The sequence below is a fragment of the Penicillium cinerascens genome (assembly GCF_028974065.1).
Source record: "Penicillium cinerascens strain IBT 15544 chromosome Unknown contig_24_segment0_segment0, whole genome shotgun sequence".
Classification (NCBI taxonomy): Eukaryota; Fungi; Ascomycota; class Eurotiomycetes; order Eurotiales; family Aspergillaceae; genus Penicillium; species Penicillium cinerascens.
The window spans coordinates 2,371,763-2,391,383 of record NW_026695290.1 but is presented as its reverse complement, the minus strand read 5'-3'; the positions used below and the strand labels follow the sequence as shown (position 1 = coordinate 2,391,383).

At 51.5% G+C, this 19,621-nt stretch overlaps 10 protein-coding genes across 10 annotated transcripts; 5 read left to right on the top strand and 5 right to left on the bottom strand.

Moving 5' to 3' along the window:
- Positions 1–41: 41 nt before the first annotated feature.
- N7498_004000 (Zn(II)2Cys6 transcription factor) lies at positions 42–1,636 on the top strand (the record flags this gene model as incomplete). Its single annotated transcript, XM_058451062.1, has 4 exons — positions 42–98; positions 150–707; positions 768–905; positions 974–1,636. 4 exons carry the CDS (start codon positions 42–44, stop codon positions 1,634–1,636), a joined length of 1,416 nt encoding a protein of 471 aa, XP_058310524.1.
- A 73-nt stretch (positions 1,637–1,709) lies between these two features.
- On the bottom strand, positions 1,710–2,715 carry N7498_003999 (uncharacterized protein; the record flags this gene model as incomplete). Its single annotated transcript, XM_058451061.1, has 3 exons — positions 1,710–2,238; positions 2,300–2,432; positions 2,496–2,715. The coding sequence occupies 3 exons, from the start codon at positions 2,713–2,715 to the stop codon at positions 1,710–1,712; spliced, it is 882 nt and encodes a 293-aa protein (XP_058310523.1).
- A 623-nt stretch (positions 2,716–3,338) lies between these two features.
- lysB (homoisocitrate dehydrogenase lysB) lies at positions 3,339–4,620 on the top strand (the record flags this gene model as incomplete). Its single annotated transcript, XM_058451060.1, has 4 exons — positions 3,339–3,369; positions 3,432–3,472; positions 3,543–3,712; positions 3,777–4,620. 4 exons carry the CDS (start codon positions 3,339–3,341, stop codon positions 4,618–4,620), a joined length of 1,086 nt encoding a protein of 361 aa, XP_058310522.1.
- Positions 4,621–4,783: 163 nt separating this feature from the next.
- Positions 4,784–5,768, bottom strand: N7498_003997 (DUF1769 domain-containing protein; the record flags this gene model as incomplete). Its single annotated transcript, XM_058451059.1, has 3 exons — positions 4,784–4,989; positions 5,053–5,556; positions 5,606–5,768. 3 exons carry the CDS (start codon positions 5,766–5,768, stop codon positions 4,784–4,786), a joined length of 873 nt encoding a protein of 290 aa, XP_058310521.1.
- Positions 5,769–6,472: 704 nt separating this feature from the next.
- On the top strand, positions 6,473–7,234 carry N7498_003996 (uncharacterized protein; the record flags this gene model as incomplete). The annotated part of the gene is made up of 1 exon (XM_058451058.1): positions 6,473–7,234. One exon carries the CDS (start codon positions 6,473–6,475, stop codon positions 7,232–7,234), a length of 762 nt encoding a protein of 253 aa, XP_058310520.1.
- Positions 7,235–7,671: 437 nt separating this feature from the next.
- N7498_003995 (ATPase P-type K/Mg/Cd/Cu/Zn/Na/Ca/Na/H-transporter) lies at positions 7,672–9,063 on the bottom strand (the record flags this gene model as incomplete). Its single annotated transcript, XM_058451057.1, has 1 exon — positions 7,672–9,063. One exon carries the CDS (start codon positions 9,061–9,063, stop codon positions 7,672–7,674), a length of 1,392 nt encoding a protein of 463 aa, XP_058310519.1.
- A 1,196-nt stretch (positions 9,064–10,259) lies between these two features.
- Positions 10,260–12,620, bottom strand: N7498_003994 (uncharacterized protein; the record flags this gene model as incomplete). The annotated part of the gene is made up of 1 exon (XM_058451056.1): positions 10,260–12,620. The coding sequence occupies one exon, from the start codon at positions 12,618–12,620 to the stop codon at positions 10,260–10,262; it is 2,361 nt and encodes a 786-aa protein (XP_058310518.1).
- A 1,357-nt stretch (positions 12,621–13,977) lies between these two features.
- Positions 13,978–15,509, top strand: N7498_003993 (F-box protein; the record flags this gene model as incomplete). Its single annotated transcript, XM_058451055.1, has 3 exons — positions 13,978–14,004; positions 14,068–15,328; positions 15,388–15,509. The coding sequence occupies 3 exons, from the start codon at positions 13,978–13,980 to the stop codon at positions 15,507–15,509; spliced, it is 1,410 nt and encodes a 469-aa protein (XP_058310517.1).
- Positions 15,510–16,243: 734 nt separating this feature from the next.
- Positions 16,244–16,785, bottom strand: N7498_003992 (DUF1748 domain-containing protein; the record flags this gene model as incomplete). The annotated part of the gene is made up of 4 exons (XM_058451054.1): positions 16,244–16,420; positions 16,558–16,600; positions 16,668–16,707; positions 16,783–16,785. 4 exons carry the CDS (start codon positions 16,783–16,785, stop codon positions 16,279–16,281), a joined length of 228 nt encoding a protein of 75 aa, XP_058310516.1. The 3' UTR covers positions 16,244–16,278.
- Positions 16,786–17,485: 700 nt separating this feature from the next.
- On the top strand, positions 17,486–19,370 carry N7498_003991 (pyruvate kinase CDC19; the record flags this gene model as incomplete). Its single annotated transcript, XM_058451053.1, has 5 exons — positions 17,486–17,609; positions 17,715–17,759; positions 17,825–17,871; positions 17,934–18,136; positions 18,206–19,370. The coding sequence occupies 5 exons, from the start codon at positions 17,486–17,488 to the stop codon at positions 19,368–19,370; spliced, it is 1,584 nt and encodes a 527-aa protein (XP_058310515.1).
- Positions 19,371–19,621: the final 251 nt, after the last annotated feature.

The following is a 19,621-nucleotide window of genomic DNA, read 5'->3' as shown; positions in this document are numbered from 1 at the left end:
CGCACGATTCTAACTTAAGCCATGCTTATGGATGATTGAAGATGGTTGGTGTGCCTCGCAGCAGTGGCTGCACTACTTGTGTGAAACGCCGGGTCAAGGTGAGTGTGTTGCCGTTGAACAAAGGAGCAGTGATCCTAATAGTGCCACAGTGTGATGAAAGAGTTCCTGGTTGTGCCAAATGTGAGAAATATGGAAAGCCATGTCCGGGATACGACAGAGGCTTTAAATTCATCACCGGCAAACCATACCGGAGTCGGCGGGCCCGCCCCGATGGCAGTGGCAGCACAGAGGGAAAGCACTCGGACTCTACGAGTTCAAGTGCAGGAAGTGACAACCAATCCTCATGTCAGGAAGTCATTCAGACAGAGTTGCCATATACACTCATATCTGCGGACCTGAATGTCTTGCAGAGTTTGGGCTCTCTCATTGTGGACTTTTCTCAGCCAATGTCCACCAACCAACTTAGTGTTTCCCATTGGTTTCGCTTCCTTCCATCTATCTACGGCCAGAATCGGACGTTGGATGCTACCATCAGGTCATTTGTGGCACACCATTATGGCAAATCCTTCCAGGATGACCAGATGGTTGTTTATGCAAGATCCGCATACGGGGAAGCCCTGCGTCGACTTCGCAAGGCACTGACAAGCCCTTCAGAATCCTTTTCCACCTACATTTTCTGTGCGGTTGTGCTCCTCTGCATATACGAGGTAAGACTTTTCACAAACATAGGATAACTGTGCAAGTGTCAGTTTCTAATTGTATCGCAGCTCTTTACAGATAACGAGAACCCGGAGACTTGGATGAAACACGCAAAGGGACTCGGCCAATTGATCAAGATCAGGGGTCCCGACCGATATCGCAATCAGCTCGATATTGTATTACTCAAGGCCTCTCGCGGATTGGTGGTATGTTATATGTGGAAACAGCACGTGTGATCCCATTCTTTTGTTCCCCCTATCTAACAAGATAGTAGGTCATGCATTCAATGTTCTCTGGCGAACCATGCTTTTTGGCTTCCGAAGAATGGCACCACATGATGCAACAACAATACACAGCAGACCTGCCCACCGATCTCCACAACAGCATAGAGCAATTTTTTGCCTTTTTCACTTACGCACCTAGCCTCGTGCACAAGTTCTACAGCTTGAAAGAGGCAGACTTGTCAACCCCAGAGGCACAACAGACCATATCAGCTACTCTCACACAAGCCCTTGATATGCAGAGCAAGTTGGCTGTCTGGTATGAGCAATACTCTCTAATTACCCCACCCCCAGTCGAAATTCCCTCGCCGACGGATGACGAATTGTACCCTTCCGTCCTGGTATACGAGGATATGATCCATGCAACGGTATATTGCGGTTACTGCTCATATATGGCGATAATCCACGAGGTCCTAAAAACGTTTGGCTGCCCCGGTCCGCAAGCGTCCATGGTGGTTTACTTTTGCGATCAAATTTGCAAGTCGGTCGAGTATAGCGGCGCTGGCGTTCTCGGCCCATTCCGATTGGGCTTCCCCTTACGGGTGGCATACGAAGTCAGCGACCGCCCGATAAGATCATGGATCCTAACACGACTGGAGGGATTTTCAAAGACGTACGCTGCCGCCCAACCAAAGAATTTTGAGGCCATTCCGTGATTCAAAAACACCAAGATTAAATTCTGCCTCCAAATAAATTACCTCAATCCCCTAGGAACCGCCCACCCGATCATCACGCCAGTGACTGATTGTATGGGGTCTCAGTATTAACTGCCTGGTCCTCATCATCGGACTCCATATGTTGCTTCGTATGGCCCAAACAGATCGGCATCGCTACAGCACGCGCTGTCAGAAGCAACGTGACGACGAAGATCTCCATCAACAAGCCCATGCCCGCCAAGGCACTCACGCTACCCGTGGCAGGGTTGAACTTCGGAGATCCGTATTCCAACAGCAGGAAATACACAATCCTGATCAACAGGAATGGGAGAGCGAGAAGGACAATCAGAATCCCGTGGTGCCCTTCCACTGGGAGAGTTGAGCGCGAATTCACGGCCAACCAGACAACCAAACCACACACGAATACAAATATGACGATTAAAATGGCCGATCCCACTTTTCCTAGAGTGGGATTATCAATGATTCCACCCACGATGGCGAGAACGATGGCGATGACGATGGGGAAACGGAAGCCATGTAGTGCGAACCTCAATGGCTTTGAATACTTCGATTTCCCAGGTCCGAACTCGCCTGATTGCCCACTGCGCTGAGTTAGATTACTGGATTTGGTACATGGTTGTGGGGTCTCAGGATGTTTCATACCATGCCAAAAGAACAAGGCTAACTTCGAATAAAAGAGGCGAAAGTCCAACGTTTTGCAAGGCAGACTCGGCAATAAACATGGACTTGTTTGGGTGCGAAGTTGATAGTATCATAGCAGAGCTCGCTATGCGGACTGTCATAGTAGTTATTTAGTTGTTGCTCTCTCAATGCATATTCAGTGGGAACTTCCACATACTCTGTGCCAAGAGCCCAACCATGCTCCACCAGGAATAAAAGTAGCAGCGTCCAGGGCTCTGTCTCTTATCATGGTGCCAATAACGCCATTCCTGCATGTATCGCAGAGGAATTTGGGTCACATGAATGATAGAAAACAGAACGATCTCCGCGATAGCAATGTCCCTCCTCCCAGGGGAGATCAAGGCATCTGCGGCACGCGAGATGATTGAGGCTGACATATTGGTTGTGAGTGACAATGCGGGAGATTGCATAATTCTAGCGACTAGAAGAGCAGAATTCCCATTGCTTAAGTATTCTACCAGGCATTTTTTTTTACTTTAGATTTTTACCATATGAACAGGCGTGTATAGAATGGCTGGATACAATTCGCGGTTAATGACCACTTCGGGTTTAGCGTGGACACTCACCGGGTGAACGATAACCAAACGTTCGGACCAGCCGATAGGAAGGATACGAGAAAGACCAGGTCTGTGCCAAGAGGCAAATTCGGACGACAAGCATGCCTAAGTGGATCCGCCATAACTACAGTAGAACATATGCTCGCGATATCTGTCCATTTCGGGTAATGCACCTAGAGCCTCCTCTCTGTGTGGCTGAGCCCTTGCTCCTCGGCACTTGTGACCGTTTTGAGACCTTCGAACATGGAAATCCCTTGAACATACAAGTACAAGATACATGCGCGACATAATGCGCCAGCTAGCAGACATCCGAATCGCGTGCTTTTTCTCCGGACCCCGGAGTGTACCCGGATCAATGATAATCCCCCGCCGCATACAAAAAGAAAAGCTCCGATGACGGCGTATCCTCGAAGCCAGGAAACATCCCTCGAACAATAATCACAATGGCTGCTGCTGCTCGGACTCTTCGCATTGGTACGAACCACGACATCGTTGGTGGTGGCTCGAGTGAATTGAATCTAATTGGAGCCGTATAGGTCTCATCCCCGGAGACGGCATCGGACGGGAGGTCATCCCGGTAGGTAGCTCTCGCACGAGGAGACCGAACCACCAATTCGAGGACCGATAAATTGACCGATGCAATCTAGGCTGGCCGCCGTGTCCTGGAGTCCCTCCCTTCGTCCCTGAACCTCAAGTTCAGCTTCGTCGACCTCGAAGCCGGTTACGATACCTTCCAGCGCACTGGTACCGCCCTGCCCGACAAGACCGTTGACACCTTGAAGAAGGAGTGTGACGGTGCTCTGTTCGGTGCCGTCAGGTGAGTGCTTACCCTCATCCCATTGACCGATCCTCGCATCCCACTGACTCGAGTCAAACTCCAGCTCTCCCAGCACCAAGGTCGCCGGCTACTCGTCGCCCATCGTCGCTCTGCGCAAGAAGCTCGACCTTTACGCAAACGTGCGCCCCGTCAAGACCACCGCCGGCAGCAGCAATGGCAAGCCGATCGACTTGGTGATCGTGCGCGAGAACACCGAGGACCTATACGTGAAGGAGGAGACTACCCGAGAGACCCCCGAGGGCAAGGTCGCCGAGGCCATCAAGCGCATCTCCGAGCGGGCCTCGATGCGCATCTCCACCATCGCCGGCGAGATCGCCCTGCGTCGCCAGAAGATCCGCGCCGCCGCCCCGGCCACCTCCACCCGCACCGAGCCCATGGTGACTATCACGCACAAGTCGAACGTGCTGTCCCAGACCGACGGCCTGTTCCGCGAGACCGCGCGCCGCGCCCTCGCCGCCGAGAAGTTCTCCTCCGTCCTCGTCGAGGAGCAGATCGTCGACTCCATGGTTTACAAGCTCTTCCGTCAGCCTGAGTACTACGACGTCATCGTTGCCCCCAACCTGTACGGTGACATCCTGTCCGACGGTGCTGCTGCTCTGGTCGGCAGTCTGGGTCTGGTTCCTAGCGCCAACGTTGGTGATGGCTTCGCTATCGGTGAGCCTTGCCACGGTTCCGCTCCTGACATCGAGGGCAAGGGGATTGCCAACCCCATTGCTACTCTGCGCAGTGTTGCTCTGATGCTCGAGTTCCTGGGCGAGGAGAACGCTGCTGCTAAGATTTACACTGCTGTCGATGCCAACCTGGATGAGGCTAAGTTCCTGTCCCCTGATATGGGCGGCAAGGCTACTACTCAGCAGGTCCTCGACGATGTCCTGAAGAGACTGTAAGAAATGACTGTATATAGACCCCGTGAGTGAATATTTCAGGCGAAGGAAACAAAAATCTATCCGAGTTCTTGTTCGACTATCAGAGATCTATGCTCTATTATAGCTTGTATGCAATAGAGGTTCACTCTCGGTTGGCCGAGTCACCTGAGCACCTCTTCTTACCTTAATCGACATCTTCCTGGGATGTGGCCTGCGCGCCTTCAACATTTTCCGTTGGCGAGGTCTCCTGGTTAGGAAGGAGAGTAAACGAAACCACAAGGTATACCGTCCCAGTCTTGGAGTTTTTCAGAACATATCGAAGCTCATTATGATCAGCATCAACCAGTCCTTCCACGGGAATGTGAAATCCAGGCAGGCGGACAGAGAAATCTAAACCCACCCATTAGCACACCATCCAACAAGAGACGTTCGGTGTAAAGCGGGTGCACTCACCACTAAAACACAAATACCGATTGCCAAAATCAGCCATGTAAGACCTCCCGGCCTCAAACACAAAGCCTTGGCGACTCCCCTCCTTCTGAAAATGCTTTCGGCGCGCATCCGGCGTATCAGGAATCTGAAGCTGATCGCGAAGCTCCCCGCCCTCACCATCAGCACCTTCCTTGACAACATAATCCCCGGTCATATCCTGAAACTTCTTGCCTCCGATACGGAACTGATTCCACGTAGCCAAGGCAGGACTGTACAAGTAGGGCTTATCGGCATAAGCGTCGCCGTCGATGGAGGGATCGAGGGTCCATTTAACGAGACGGAGGGCTGCGTTAAAGCCCATTGGTAGACGATCGCGAAGCGGTCGGTCAAAGTCATTGCCGTAAATTAGGTCATTGCCGTTGATGTCTTCTTTCGGGGTGAATGAGATGGAGATGGAATATTGGTCGTCTGTGTGGAGGGGGTCTTCGAAGTAGGTGCTTGTTGTGGGAGAGTTGTCGGGGTATCCTGGGATATTGTTAGCATCTTTGTTTTTGGGAGATGGCTAGAAAAGTACCATGGTAGTCTTGGATGCGGACGGCGAGATCTAGGGTTACGCGGTCGTTCTCGATTCGTAGGGTGTTGCCGTTGACTGAGACAGTCTGGTGCGTGGTGGGGTCGTAATCTCCCCCGGCTGTCACCTTTATGCGGTGCTTTGGTTCTTTGGTTGCTTCGGCCATCTTGATGCCTCTCCGGATTGGATGTGGTATTGGAGGGTGGTGAAGACAAAGTTGGTCTGGTGAAGAGCTGATAAGCCGACAATATTCGCGGAGTTTCAGCTGCAGTGGCAGATATTGCGATCGCTGTTACTGGGAAGATACTAGGTAGAATGCAACAAGGGGAAATGCAAACAGTAAGAAGAGAGTGTATAGTGAAGAAGCCTGAATCGAGAATTAGCTGGAGCTAGCGCCCGATTGACGTCGGTGTCTCATCATGACCAAGTCGGCCGATTAACTTTCAGCCAAATGTGGCTTTGACAGCCTGAAGACCCACGCCCGAAGAAGGACTGTTGCTGCGCAGTTCTTCAGTGCAAAAACTCATTCGAGCCAAAGCCATCCCGAATTCGGAGATTCGAGAAATACAGTAGAATCGGGCATATACAGTTCGGGGGCCATTGGGGCCATGAAGCCATGACATCAGGGCCCGCAGGGGCTGAGTCTCGTCTACGGGCGATGATTGGCCGCGGCGCTACATGACCCCCAATGCGGGAAAACGACGGGCGGTAAGACTATTGCGCCCCAGATATAGGTGCATCGCAAAGTTTGATCGATGATCGTTGTTATATAAAGGGGGTCGAAGTTGGACAAGACTCGGTTCAAGCCAAAGCTCGAACAATCTAAATAACCACGTCTACACTATCAATATGGAACCCCACACATCCGACATGGAGCCATCTCAAGAAACCTCCCAAGGGCCGTCTCACTTGTCCCAGACTACGAAGAATCCCAAGACGCCCGCGCTCACAGTCGACTTCTCATGGCGAAAGTTCAAAGCCATAATCTATGAGGGCGACACAGTCAACGGGACCCCACTCTACACGCTCAACTACAACATTCTCGGACGACTAAAGCTCATCTTCAAGCGCGTCTCAAATCCAGCCGCACTCGACAAAGTCTCATCTGAAGAAACATCCGACATCACAGATGATTCCGGAGAGGACCACGCGCCAAACTCAGACATCATCGGCAAAGGCAAAATCCGCATCGTCCACATCGACGCCGACTACGAAGTCCACGGCCGATCCGACAAACTGGTTGCACAGAAACGCTGGTGCACAGAGTACACGCACCGCTCAAAGGCAATGTCAGACGATGGCAAACTCGTCACAATGCACTGGCTGAGTGATAGCGATTTCAAGACGTGGGACTTTATCTGCGTGGACGAGAACCAGTTGCCCGTAGCGAAGTGCTCGCTTAACCTATGGGCGCTGAAGACGATTGGCAAGATCGAGTTTATGGGCCCCAAGGCACATGACAGGGCTTTCCAGGAGGAGATTATGGTAGCTAGCTTGACGCTGGCTTATTGTATGATCACGCGGGTTAATAGTCCCTTGTCGCTATTGGGATCGGTCTTTGCGAAGCCCGGGCATGACAAAGATTGGAGCGAAGGCGCTTCCACTGCTAATGAGAAGCACTCTTCTGTCTAGTGCTTGATTGACTATTGGTTATTTGCGTGGTTTTGTTTGCATGTTACCCATAGATACCACCGTCTTCATTTGAGAGACTTTTGTACCATCATCAATGGCAAATAATACTCCGCCCACGATTTCCCGGGAGCCACGTTACACGAAACCCGATAGGAGTAGTGCTCGTACCAGAGTATCAAGACGATAGACAAATGCATCGCGGGAAAATGTTGATTCCAATTCATAAAAGCAGTTTCAAATCCCCGGCAGAAGTCCTGTTCATACGTGACACGGTCCGACCGCGTATCGAGGTATACAAGAATGGCGTTTCTTGGCAAGGAGGCTGTGCAGAACAAGACGGGGAGCCACGGCCCCATCTCTTCTCCGTTCAATGGTTTACCGACGTTTCATACCAATATTAAGGGTCTCCCAGCTGAACTTTAAACCTTAAAGTGATATTATTTAGACATCGCCCGTGCCGCATTGCGGTCCGCCGCTTCTACCCATGAAATCCGCCTCAAATCTTCCAACGCTGCAACGGTGTCAGGATGCCCCTCCCCCAGTGTACTCTGCCTCCGAGTATAAACGGTCTCTGCAAATTTTCCAGCCTGGTCCCATTTGCCTTTTGATTGGTACATGAATCCGAGATTGGACATGACGCTCAACGTGTGCGGATGTTTTTCACCCAGAGACTCTTCCATCATATGCAAAACTTGAGATCCCAATTTCATCGCATCACTTGTTTGTCCGTTGACGTAGTATGTCACCGCCATGTCTGCTTGGGCAGTTAACGTGTGAGGATGGCGTTCTCCGAGAACCTCCTTCAAAGCCTTTGCTGATTTCTCGCCCAGGTATTTGGCTTCTTCTAGCTGCCCTTGGCTACGGCAGGTAGATGCAAGGTTACTGATTGACATCAGCGTCTGCGGATGCTTTTCGCCCAGAGTTGTCACGCTAGTTGCTACTACTTCGCGATCTAGTGATTCTGCATCGTCCCATCGTCCCTGGATGCGATAGGTTGACGCTAGATTGGCAATGGATGTGAGGGTCAAAGGATGCTCTGATCCTAATGTCTCTCGTCTTGCCTCCACGACCTCGCGGTCTAGTCTTTCTGCGAGGGAAAGGTGCCCTTGGTCTCGATACGTGGATGCCAGGTTCGATTTCCATGTCAAGATGGAAGTTTCTGTTGCGCCGGACCTCTTTTCTCCTTGTTCCACCAATGACCGTTCGATGGATTCTGCCTCTGCATACCTCCCCTGGCTTGCATAAGAGGTTGCGAGATTTGCCATGGTCACGAGTGTAGAGGGATGGTCTCGGCCCGATGTTTCTGCTTTGATCTCCAAAACTCGGCAGTCGAGCTTCTGCGCATCGTCCCATCGCCCTTGGCCTCGATAGGCTGATGCGAGATTCGACATTGAAACCAACGTCTGCGGATTCTTCTCGCCAAGTATCCGCTTTCTGAGATTCGTGGCCCTCTCACCAAGCTTGACCGCATCGTCGAACTGGCCTTGGCCCCAATACGCTGAAACAAGATTGTTCATAGCGCTCATTGTTGCTAGGTCCTCCTCTCCATAGCTAGACTCGCGGACATCCAGCACCAAGGCTCCAAGGTCGGCAGCAGCAGCCCACTTGCCCCGGGTCAAAAAGGATTTCACCAAGGTGCCGAGTCGGTTAAGTGTTTCGAGCGTCGGACCAGAGTGAGCATCGGCGGCGTCGGCAACGTCGGCGTCGGCAGGCCCTATCGCCTTTTCCATTTCTGAAGCTTCACCGGAGCGGTCATTGCGTCGAAAGGTCTCTGCAAGATGCCTAGCTCTCACCGGGAGCGACTCGCCGGAGACTGGGAAATTGTCCATGGGATTCTCAAGGAGGGGAAAGACCCGTTTGAGACGGGAAAAAAACGGCGTGACGACATGCGCACGCGGGACACGCAACGACTAGTCGCTTGTCGCTTAGGTCAGAGAGCGATCGAGGGGGCACCAAGGCCGAATGTATCATCTCTCCGCCATAGTTCCCCATAAAACTTGGGATTATGGTCGTTGGGGTTGGCTTTCGTATCCAAAGCCCGAGCCTTACCGCTGATCGACTTGCATTCTCTTAGGACAACATATTTGGGGATCGTTTGGTGTACCCACTCTTTGAATTCTGCTGCCTGGGCTTATTGAATCCGCTCGGCACGAGGGGTTGACAACTTTGGATTTGCCCGGGTGTGGACTCGGCCGCCGTCAGCCCTATCAGATCGGCTCCGGTGGGCCCACGCGGTTCATGCGCATTCATGTATCGCACTAGTAATAAGGCTGAACTACCTGTCTTCCGATCATCCGCGTTCTCGTGCTTTTCACTCTGCGGTGTCATTCCAAACACGCTGTATTGTGGTTCGTAGACCTTGTTTCTATCCAGCAATTCCGTAGCTTATCGTGGGGCCAAGCGGCATCTTCCAGGACGCAGCCAAGAAATGCCTAGTCTCGAGGATACCTCGCGTTGAAGTTGTTAAACATCTAATCGACTGTCTGAGGCAACAGGATCTGCTTGCCACTACATGTGTTCTCGTTAGGATCATCTGACGTTTTGGTGACACCCTTAGAAGTAGATAAGAGACCTGTCAGTTGTGAGTGGTGATTTTAGACTCCTGAAGAGAAGTTCATATACAGCTCAGTAGATTCTTGCGATGGTCCCCTTAAGATATAAATGATCGCAGTCAACCTCATTGTGAAGAATCCACTGGCGGGTGTAACTCCAACCTTGGAATGGTAACCACGGCACATTCTCGCGGTAACCTGCATCGCAATAGGAACTTGAACCCTCAACTTGCACCATGCGAGAAGGCATATTGTATCTCCAGAACCGGCGACACTGACAACACCCCGATATCTGAGCAGACAAGCAACTAAGACAGCGTAACTCAATCTCATGTAGGTATTTAAATGTAGTATATGCTCAATCAACACCGAGATATATATGCAGATGAATATATAAAAGAAATCCCAGAAAAGAAAGACGGTCTAAGCCACCACAAAGGAAATGATAAAAGAGAGAAATGAAAGTAGAGGATCTAAAATTCGATCAGATCAGACGTGGGCAAATCAATATCAGAGTCCAATCCCCTCCGCAGATCCGAAACATCCTCGCTCGCCAAGAGCTCATCTTCCGTAAGGATCCCGATCCCGCTGTCCATGCGTCGGCGATTCTTCCCCCGTCCCATCTCAACATCAACGAACCTTGTCATACTGACTGGGGTGATAGGCTCGCTTCCCATGACAGTAGTCCCGTCAGACATGAGATCGTCCGATTTGAGCTCCCAGTTGGCTGCGCGGACCTTGGCTCGCCGTCGCTCTGAGCCAACAGTCTCTTTCATGAAGGCAAAGGAGCGGGCTTGCTCAGTGGCCCATCTGTCCAGAAGCTCATCACGGGCATCAAGTTCCGCCCGGAGCTGCTCCTCCAGACCTTCATTCAATTGACGGAGACGCTGAGCTTCCGACCGTGTTTCCTCAAGCGATGTAGTGAGTTCCGAGATACGAACATTGAGCGTCCCTGCATCTTCCTCATATTGTTGTAATTGCTGGCTTGCATTTTGCTCGAGGGCCTCAATGGCTTGTTTGTGCTCTTTCTCGAGAGACTCAACCTCAGATATAAGGTTGCAAGCACGAATGCGATTCTGCTCGACGGTATCTTCCAGCTGGCGGATGCGAGATTCATATTCGGACGCGGTGGTCTCAATGGCAGAACGTTGCTTCCGCTCACTGGCTACCTGCCTCTCAAGGTTGGAGATCTGCTGGGCGTGTTCTTCCCTGGTGGCCAGGTTCTCATCCTCCAATCTGCCCACCAGCTCTTCAAGGCTCTTCACATCTTCATGGTATTTGTTCAGGGCGGCATTCAATCTGTCAATCCCGATATTTTTCTCTTGGTGTTCGTTCTCGAGGTCTTGCATGCGCATTCTGGTGTGGAGCATATCGCCTGCCGAAGATGCGATCGAGTCCTCGAGATTGCCAATTTTGTTTGCGGCTGCCTCATACCGATGTAATAAGTTGTCGAATTGACCACGAAGGGCTTTTTCTCGGCCAAGTGAGCCGTAGTGCTGTTTGCGTTCCTCCCTCAAGTCTTTTGCTAGTGACCTGACCCGCTTGATCAGCGCGCCCAGTGTTGCTTTTCCATCTTCGAGACCGTTGGGAGTCTCGCCAGGAATGATCCGCTCTAGCTCAAGGCGAGCCGATCGGAAGTGGGTTTTCATGTCTGAAATCACTTCGTCTGCATTCGTACCAGAGAAGCCTAAGCTGGAACACTCCTGGCTGATTCCTTCGAGAGCTTGAGTAGCATCCGATGCGCGATACAGTGCGGTCGTCAGGATAGCAATCATGTTATCAAAGAAATCTGGAGGTGGAGATGATTGGCGAAAGATGTCACCCATTCCAGAGTTTTCAAATGCGCTGACATGCGAGCGACACGCATCGAACAGCTCTTTCTTTTCATTCCTGGCCGCTTCCAGATCGAGAGTGAGATTGTGGATATCGTGGTCCTCGGTGCTATCCAACGCTTGTGTCTGGGTTGACACGTCGGTATGTTGCTGATCAAATAGCATCAGACTATCCGGCACGGGTGAGTGGCAATCGCGCACCGCGCGGAAGTCTGGAGAGTTGGAAACAATGATGGCGCTATCATTGAGCATGAATGTTTCGCCTTCGTTGCTGACAGGCAGAGATGCCTCACCCTGGCTTCTAAAAGAGGCCACGGAAATTTCGTCGCGCAGACGAGACGTTTCATGTTCCAGTTCTTGGATACGCACTTGAGGCGACATCCAGAAAGACTCATAGGAAGGCAGCTCATCCTCTGGAATCGCATGCCTCTGCTTCAAAGTGCTCAGCTCATTTTTCAACGAGTCTCGCTCTTGACGCAAATTTTCTATGGTTTTCTCGAAATCGGATGCCTGGCGCTTCTCGCGCTCGATATGATTGATTTCATCACTCAGACCGATCCGTCGGATTCTCCTTTGGGTGCGTGTGTCCAGAATCTGACGCAGGGGAGTGAATTGCACGATTCGCTCAGAGCAGGTTTCATCAAATGGCTCGATCGGATCAAACGACCGTTGAAACCGCGGTGCTGGAGCCGATGTCCGTCGCGCTTTTCTACTCGGTGAGCGGTCTCCGGGAGTCGGAAATCGGGTGCTATGATCTCCGAAAGAAGTGCGTTTCATCGCGGGTGTTAAACCGGTAGAGCCGGAACCAGCATCATGCAGCCGAGGGCCGGGGTCGGAGAACCTAACTCGCTTCCTGGCTTTTCTCGGAGTGCTGGAGGTACTTTGGGGCGCGGTGTACCCAGAAGGCACGCTGTGTTTTGTTTGCTGAGCGGTTGAAGGTTCGCCCCTCGAATTCGAGACGGAGCTATTCCTTCGCTTTCTCGCGGATTGTCTAGTCTCCATAATGAATAGACTCGAGGCTGTGGCTGAATTGGGAATTTTATAACGGAGCCACGTTAATGTTGTGGGGTGGTTGGACCGGACAATAGATTGTTGTGCAGATAAATAAACAAAGATACCGAACTCCGTCCGATTGGCGCCTTTAAGGCGAATTTCTATAGATCACAACATAAACAAACAGAGTGGGGCGCGTGTAGGCAGCAAGCGCCCTTCGCGTGCCTCAATTACATTTCCTATTTCGAACATGTAAACATGCTTCTTCTTTTGGTGGTCACGTGTCATCACAAGCTCAATCATTTCAACGTACCAGGTACGTTTGTAGGCACAATACTCGCTTGGGCATGAGGTTGCGGAGATTAAGTTTGAACAGCCTTTCAGGCAGAGTTGTTGCCAGTTTATCTCCTTCATCCACGGAGCATCCCATTTTGGCCGGGTCACCTGATTAGGTGTCATTTTGGATACACTTAGTGTCCTATCCTAGATTTCTCTTTTGCTCAGAGGAGCCTTTCATTATCTTTTGATTCCTCGCCCTCAAAGATATTTCCACTTCTTGTGGCTCGGTCCGTAACTCTAGCCTTAGTACAATCTATACCTGTGGCATATACGAGAGAATCATGGGTTAATCCCAAGAACTCTCCACCAGAAATACTGGCTAGAGAAACTATGGATCGGGGCCTTGGGAGATACTAGTGATGACAAATATGACAAATACACATGTTTAAACATAGGTCGAGCGTGCAAGACGCGTCTTTTGGTAGAAGGAGTCGCATAGTTGTGCGACATTTACATATCATGGGACCTACTCTTGACAGCGGATCTGGAGGAGGGGAAGAATGGAAGAATTCACTGAGCTAATAGCTGGGGGTGGACCGGCCTGTTCCTGTTCTACCCTTCTTTGGGCTTGATACTTGGCGAAAAGTACCGATTTGGAACTTGTCTGCACAGAGACGCTCCCACACAGAGTCGCCTAACACGCGAATTGTCAACCTGATCCTCCCATATTTTCTTTTTCACCTACTATCTTCTGTTATTCCCTGTTTTCGGTCAGAAAAGCACGCTTGGCGCCATGGATCGCTAGGTGCGGAGTCTACTCTAGTTACGTGTTATCTCTTATCAGCGACCTACTATCGGGGAACTCTCACGTCTTTTCAGTCTACTCTTCCGACATTAGAGCCCACCTGGAGCCCTGTACGCAGACAAGCCTGTGGCTTGGTCTCTTATCTCCTCTTCCCTCAGAGCGCTTGCCCTGCAACCCTGCCCCCAACACTTGCCAGTGATGTCATCGGAGCTGCAGGGGATAGAGCAGTGAGAAGCTGCAGTTTACAACCTTCTCTTGACAGCGTCGTGAAACAAAGACAATATGAAGACCGTCGCTTCCTATAATGAGGTAAGACCGACCATCGCCGAATGTGAGATAGCTCCCTAATCAAGTTGAGTTAACCATCTGCAGTATCCCAGCGAACACGAGCTCCATGGCCACCGGCAACAAATCGATGAGATTCTCCATGACACGCCATGGACCGATATAATTCAATCGTCATGCCGCATAGATAAACTTCCCAACGAAATCCTTGACCTGATACTATACCACCTGTCCGCTCACGACCTCACTCGCCTAGCCTCTACCTGCCGCAAGTTCACCGAGCATACCGCCAAGGACATACTGTGGGCGAAGCTAGTCAACTCACATCTACCGCATCATATCAGTGACCCAGGGTCCTTTGACTCCTTTCGTCGTTTATACCTCGCCCATCTCTCATACTGGTTTATCCCGCAGTACAAGATCTGGTTCTCAGACCACAACCATACTGGGAATCTGATTCTGGCTCGCTATGACAATCGACGTGGGGTAATTGATGCGTACCGAATTATCGCAGACAAGGGCGCGACGGCATTCCATTTCTGGGAATCACACCCTGAGGTTATGATTCAAGCGTTCAACCCTGAGGTTAGCCTGTGGCTGGATGATCCTGTCCTGCTCCTCAAAGATAGGGATCCATCTGCTAGGGTAGCGCCCTGTCAAACCTGGATGGCTGAGCGTCGAATGTCCATGCCGGCGGAAGCGCAGCATCTTTTCAACTCTTTGATACTGTGTCCGAATGGTACCGAACCAATCGATAATACTGAATCACTCGATGACACTGAAGCAACCGGTGGGACCGATGCAGGACTATGGCCGCCCCAACTAATACCCACCAACAACCGCATCAGCAGAGTTACCCAGCCTCTCAAGCTACCTGAGCATGCATCCGAGGTCTCAGAAGCAGGGTTCAGGATTCGAAGATGGGCTCATTTTCGGTTCGGACTTCAAGCGGGCTTGGCTAGTGATAACGAAGCAATCTTCTCCTACGCCACGCTTGCCCCGTGTCTGTACACGCCGACAAAAGAGAAGCCATACCAAGGTATATGGGTAGGGGATTACTCTGCCCATGGGTGTGAATTTCTCCTGATCTTCCAGCAAGATCCAGCTCGAACGGATTTGGAGGAGGGGGAGGATGAACATAATCTTACCTCCCAAGATGTAGTGCAGAAAGGCAGTTTGCGGGCAGTCAAGCTTACCGGTGACCCGAATGTTCCTCGAGGTGAGCTCTCATTCTCTGCCGACGACATTGGCCCCGGCGGCCTTATCTGTGTCGCGGACTCGCAGCCATTCACGGGTGCACGAATCGTGCGTTCCAAGGGACATGTGGCTGGTCTTGGTTTCCGTGATGGTATGTAACCTCAAAAACCGCCAAGTGTTCAATCTCTAACATCTCTGTGTTTCCAACAGACTCTTTCATCGACTCGCAGCTCATTCTCATCTCTACGGATTGCCTAGCGCATTACTGGGCGGAGATGGGACACGTCTCCTATTACCGCCGCGTGGATATCGATGCTCTCTTGCAGATTTGAAAAGCGTTGCCGCTCTTTTTTAAACCATGTTTTCATGAATTTCCTTGCATCTATACCCCTTTGATTCCCACCTAGTCATGATTGAGCTCTACTACTATCCCGATTCCTAGTATCATACCACTGCAGTCTCAAACAGTCGTCGGCGAGGACTGCACAGATTGTTTCTATAGCAAATGGTTTCTTTGACGGAATACTTGCAGCTTCGAAAACTCTAACCTTCGTATCGAATCGATCCGTCGCACTGCAACCGGCATTTCCTTTCGCCCATGTACAAATTCACGATCTTGAACTGGGCTAGAAACGATAGCACCATCCCATGGCACTACCCTACACTCCTACAGACATCTAGTGCGACTCTCCAACGGCCTTAAAAGACATAGTTGATTGTATGACGGTTGTATGGAACAGGTACAAAGGCAAAAGGTATCGGATAAAATAGAAAAAGCCAAAGACGCCTTACATGACCATAATGTCGAAGTGGAGTTTGTTGCGCAGAGAAGGGTCGGTCGTCACTCGTCAATCCAGCCATGATGTGCATACCAGCGGCAGAAAGGAATATGGAAAGCATCACACAGCAAACACTTCTGTACAATAGACCCAAGCCCAAGAGACCGGAGCAGAAGCCATTCGAGAATTCCATCCCACACCTCTTCGTAAACACTTTTCAATCGTTCTTCCTCGGTAAATGCACATCATGCTGCGTCGAAGGTGAATCTCATATCGCTGAAAAAGGAATCATAGATCACTTCGGGATGGTTGGTGTAGCAAATCACCGTCTCCGCTCGAACCAGCTGGAGGAACCCATGACAGCCACGGACTGGTCCATGACCCACTCGCCGACACCGAGGTAGTTGTCGACCCAACGCTTGATTTCTTTGTTGTCAGAGATCTGTTCTGATTTGAGACTGGGGCTATGAAGGTCCCGCACGCGACCCGAACCGAGGGGGTGCGCGAGGGATCAACTCAGTTAGCTTGACTGTTTTCTTTTTCTTGGGGCTCTCGTGCGGAGAGAGCTTGGGGGAAAAGGCTAGGGAAGGGTCGTATTTACGTCAGGCCCGTGGAACGCTTGACGCCAGCCAGAAATGCGGAGACTGTTTAAAGAACAAGCGATTAGTTTTGACTCGGTATACGCAGCGGGAGTGGGCCGGAAGGACTCACAGAGGACCGCATCGAATGCGTAGTGGGTGAGGCGGCCGAGCTGTTATGGGGCAAGTGGTCAGCTGCGCAGCTCGTTTTTGAAGGGCTCTGAAACTGGATGACAGGGATATCATACCATTTTGCGGATAAAGTAAAGAGCTACTGCCGAGAAGAGCATAGAATCGTGCTTTGGAGTGTACAGAGCAGCAGCTGCAGATGATGCGCGGAATCAGACGGGGAAGGTATCACGTGGGTCACTTTCACATGTCGTGGGGCGGTGGCTGGGTGATTAGTGACACCTGAGGCGATAAGGTTACCAAGGCACCTATCGATAAGGCATCTCACCGAGCCTACCGAAATCCCTTTTCTGTCACCCGGCGGCCGTCAAATTGGGTGTCTCTATTTGTCACGTTTACTCGATAAAAGGACTCCAATGTACGCTGCGCGGTCCAGCACGCCCCCATGCACCCAGGCGGGGGAGCTTGTATAAATTTTTTTAGCCTATAGCTTCGGATGCCGTCGCAACCGAGAGCCTTGGTCCTGGTTGCGAATTGGGGACAATGATGAGGCGAGAAATAAAGCAAGATAGGAAAATAAAATAAATAGATTAAAATAAAACATTATATCACAGGAACTGGGATGTTTCCAAGGTAATCCAATGCACTCACCCACGGGGGGGGTCGACGAGACCGGATAGCGGAGATAGCAAGGTATCGGCAACCAACATTTTCCCTCCCGCCCCTCACCCAACTTCTTTCTTCTCCCCCTCCAACCTTTTCTCTCCCACACCTATTCCAACCTTCTCTCTGCTACCACAATTAGTTTGTCTGCAGATCACAATGGCGGCCACTAGCTCCCTCGACCACCTGTCCAACCGGATGAAGCTGGAGTGGCACTCCAAGCTCAACACCGAGATGGTGCCGGCGAAGAACTTCCGCCGCACCTCCATCATCGGTACCATTGGTATGTTGCATCTCACCTTACATTTCCCTCTTCGGCTTCGAGCCTGGAGATGGTGATGAATGCCGCGGGGGGGAAAAAATCCGTGCTAACGTTAGTCGCGTCCAGGTCCCAAGACCAACTCCGTCGAGAAGATCAACGCTCTCCGCACTGGTATGGCAATGCCCCCGATCGAATACTCGCATTGCTCTTTGATTAATAGACTGACGGGATTGTAGTTGGTCTCAACGTTGTCCGTATGAACTTCTCCCACGGTTCATACGAGGTGAGTAATTCTCTTCGCCTGCAAATATGCGGTGAGGATAGTCGTTGACCGTTGGCATCCAGTACCACCAATCTGTGATCGACAACGCCCGTGAGGCTGCTCGCACCCAGACCGGCCGCCCTCTGGCCATTGCCCTCGACACCAAGGGCCCCGAGATCCGTACCGGTAACACCGTCGATGACAAGGACTTCCCCATCAAGATGGGTGCGGAGATCAACATCACCACTGATGATCAATATGCCACTGCCAGTGATGATAAGAACATGTAAGTCCTTATCGACCCGAGTCGTGTCACGGTACTTGTGGTTGGGGCTAACGCACGGCGGTTTTGCAGGTACCTTGACTATAAGAACATCACCAAGGTGATTTCCCCCGGCAAGCTCATCTATGTTGACGACGGTATCCTCTCATTCGAGGTCATCGAGGTGGTGGATGAGAATAACCTGCGCTGCAAGTGCTTGAACAACGGCAACATCTCCTCCCGCAAGGGTGTCAACCTGCCCGGTACCGACGTAGACCTCCCCGCTCTTTCGGAGAAGGATATCGCCGATCTGAAGTTCGGTGTCAAGAACAAGGTCGACATGATCTTCGCTTCCTTTATCCGCCGCGGTAGCGACATCCAGAGCATCCGTGATATCCTCGGCGAGGAGGGCCATGAGATTCAGATCATTGCCAAGATTGAGAACCAGCAGGGTGTCAACAACTTTGACGAGATCCTCGAGGTCACCGACGGTGTCATGGTCGCCCGTGGTGATCTCGGTATCGAGATCCCCGCCCCCAAGGTCTTTATGGCCCAGAAGATGATGATCGCCAAGTGCAACATCAAGGGCAAGCCCGTCATCTGTGCCACTCAGATGCTGGAGTCCATGACATACAACCCCCGCCCCACCCGCGCTGAGGTATCCGACGTTGCCAACGCCGTCCTCGACGGTGCCGACTGTGTCATGCTGTCTGGTGAGACTGCCAAGGGTAACTACCCCTGTGAGGCCGTCAAGATGATGCATGAGACCTGCCTTCTGGCCGAGGTCACCATCCCCCACTTCCAGATCTTTGACGAGCTGCGCAACCTGGCTCCCCGCCCCACCGAGACCTGCGAGTCCATGGCCATGGCCGCCGTCAGCGCCAGTCTGGAGCTCAACGCCGGTGCCATCGTGGTGCTCACCACTTCCGGCAAGACTGCCCGTCTGCTGTCCAAGTACCGTCCCGTGTGCCCCATCCTGATGGTCACTCGTAACGACACCGCCTCCCGGTACTCCCATCTGTACCGCGGCGTGTGGCCCTTCTACTTCCCCGAGAAGAAGCCCGACTTCAACATCAAGATCTGGCAGGAGGACGTCGACCGCCGCCTCAAGTGGGCCATCAACCACGGTCTCAAGCTCGGCATCATCAACAAGGGCGACCCCATCGTCTGTGTCCAGGGCTGGCGTGGCGGTATGGGCCACACCAACACCGTGCGTGTGGTGCCCGCTGAGGAGAACCTCGGCCTGGCCATTGAGTAAACTTTCCCTAAAAAGCTGGACTTAGCATCCGACATCTTCTGATTTGTTTTAATTTGGTTATTGCTGGTGCGAGGATGGGATACATACCTTTTGTTCTTCTGCTGTTTCTTCCAAGCCCCTTCTGTTCCCTGCTCTGGACCATCGCTCTCTTGGATGAAGTTAATGCATTGTTCATGTAAATGAGACGAATTTAACGCCTTCCGGTCAACTGCATTAGTAAAGCCTAGTCCCCTAAAATGGAGATCATAGAC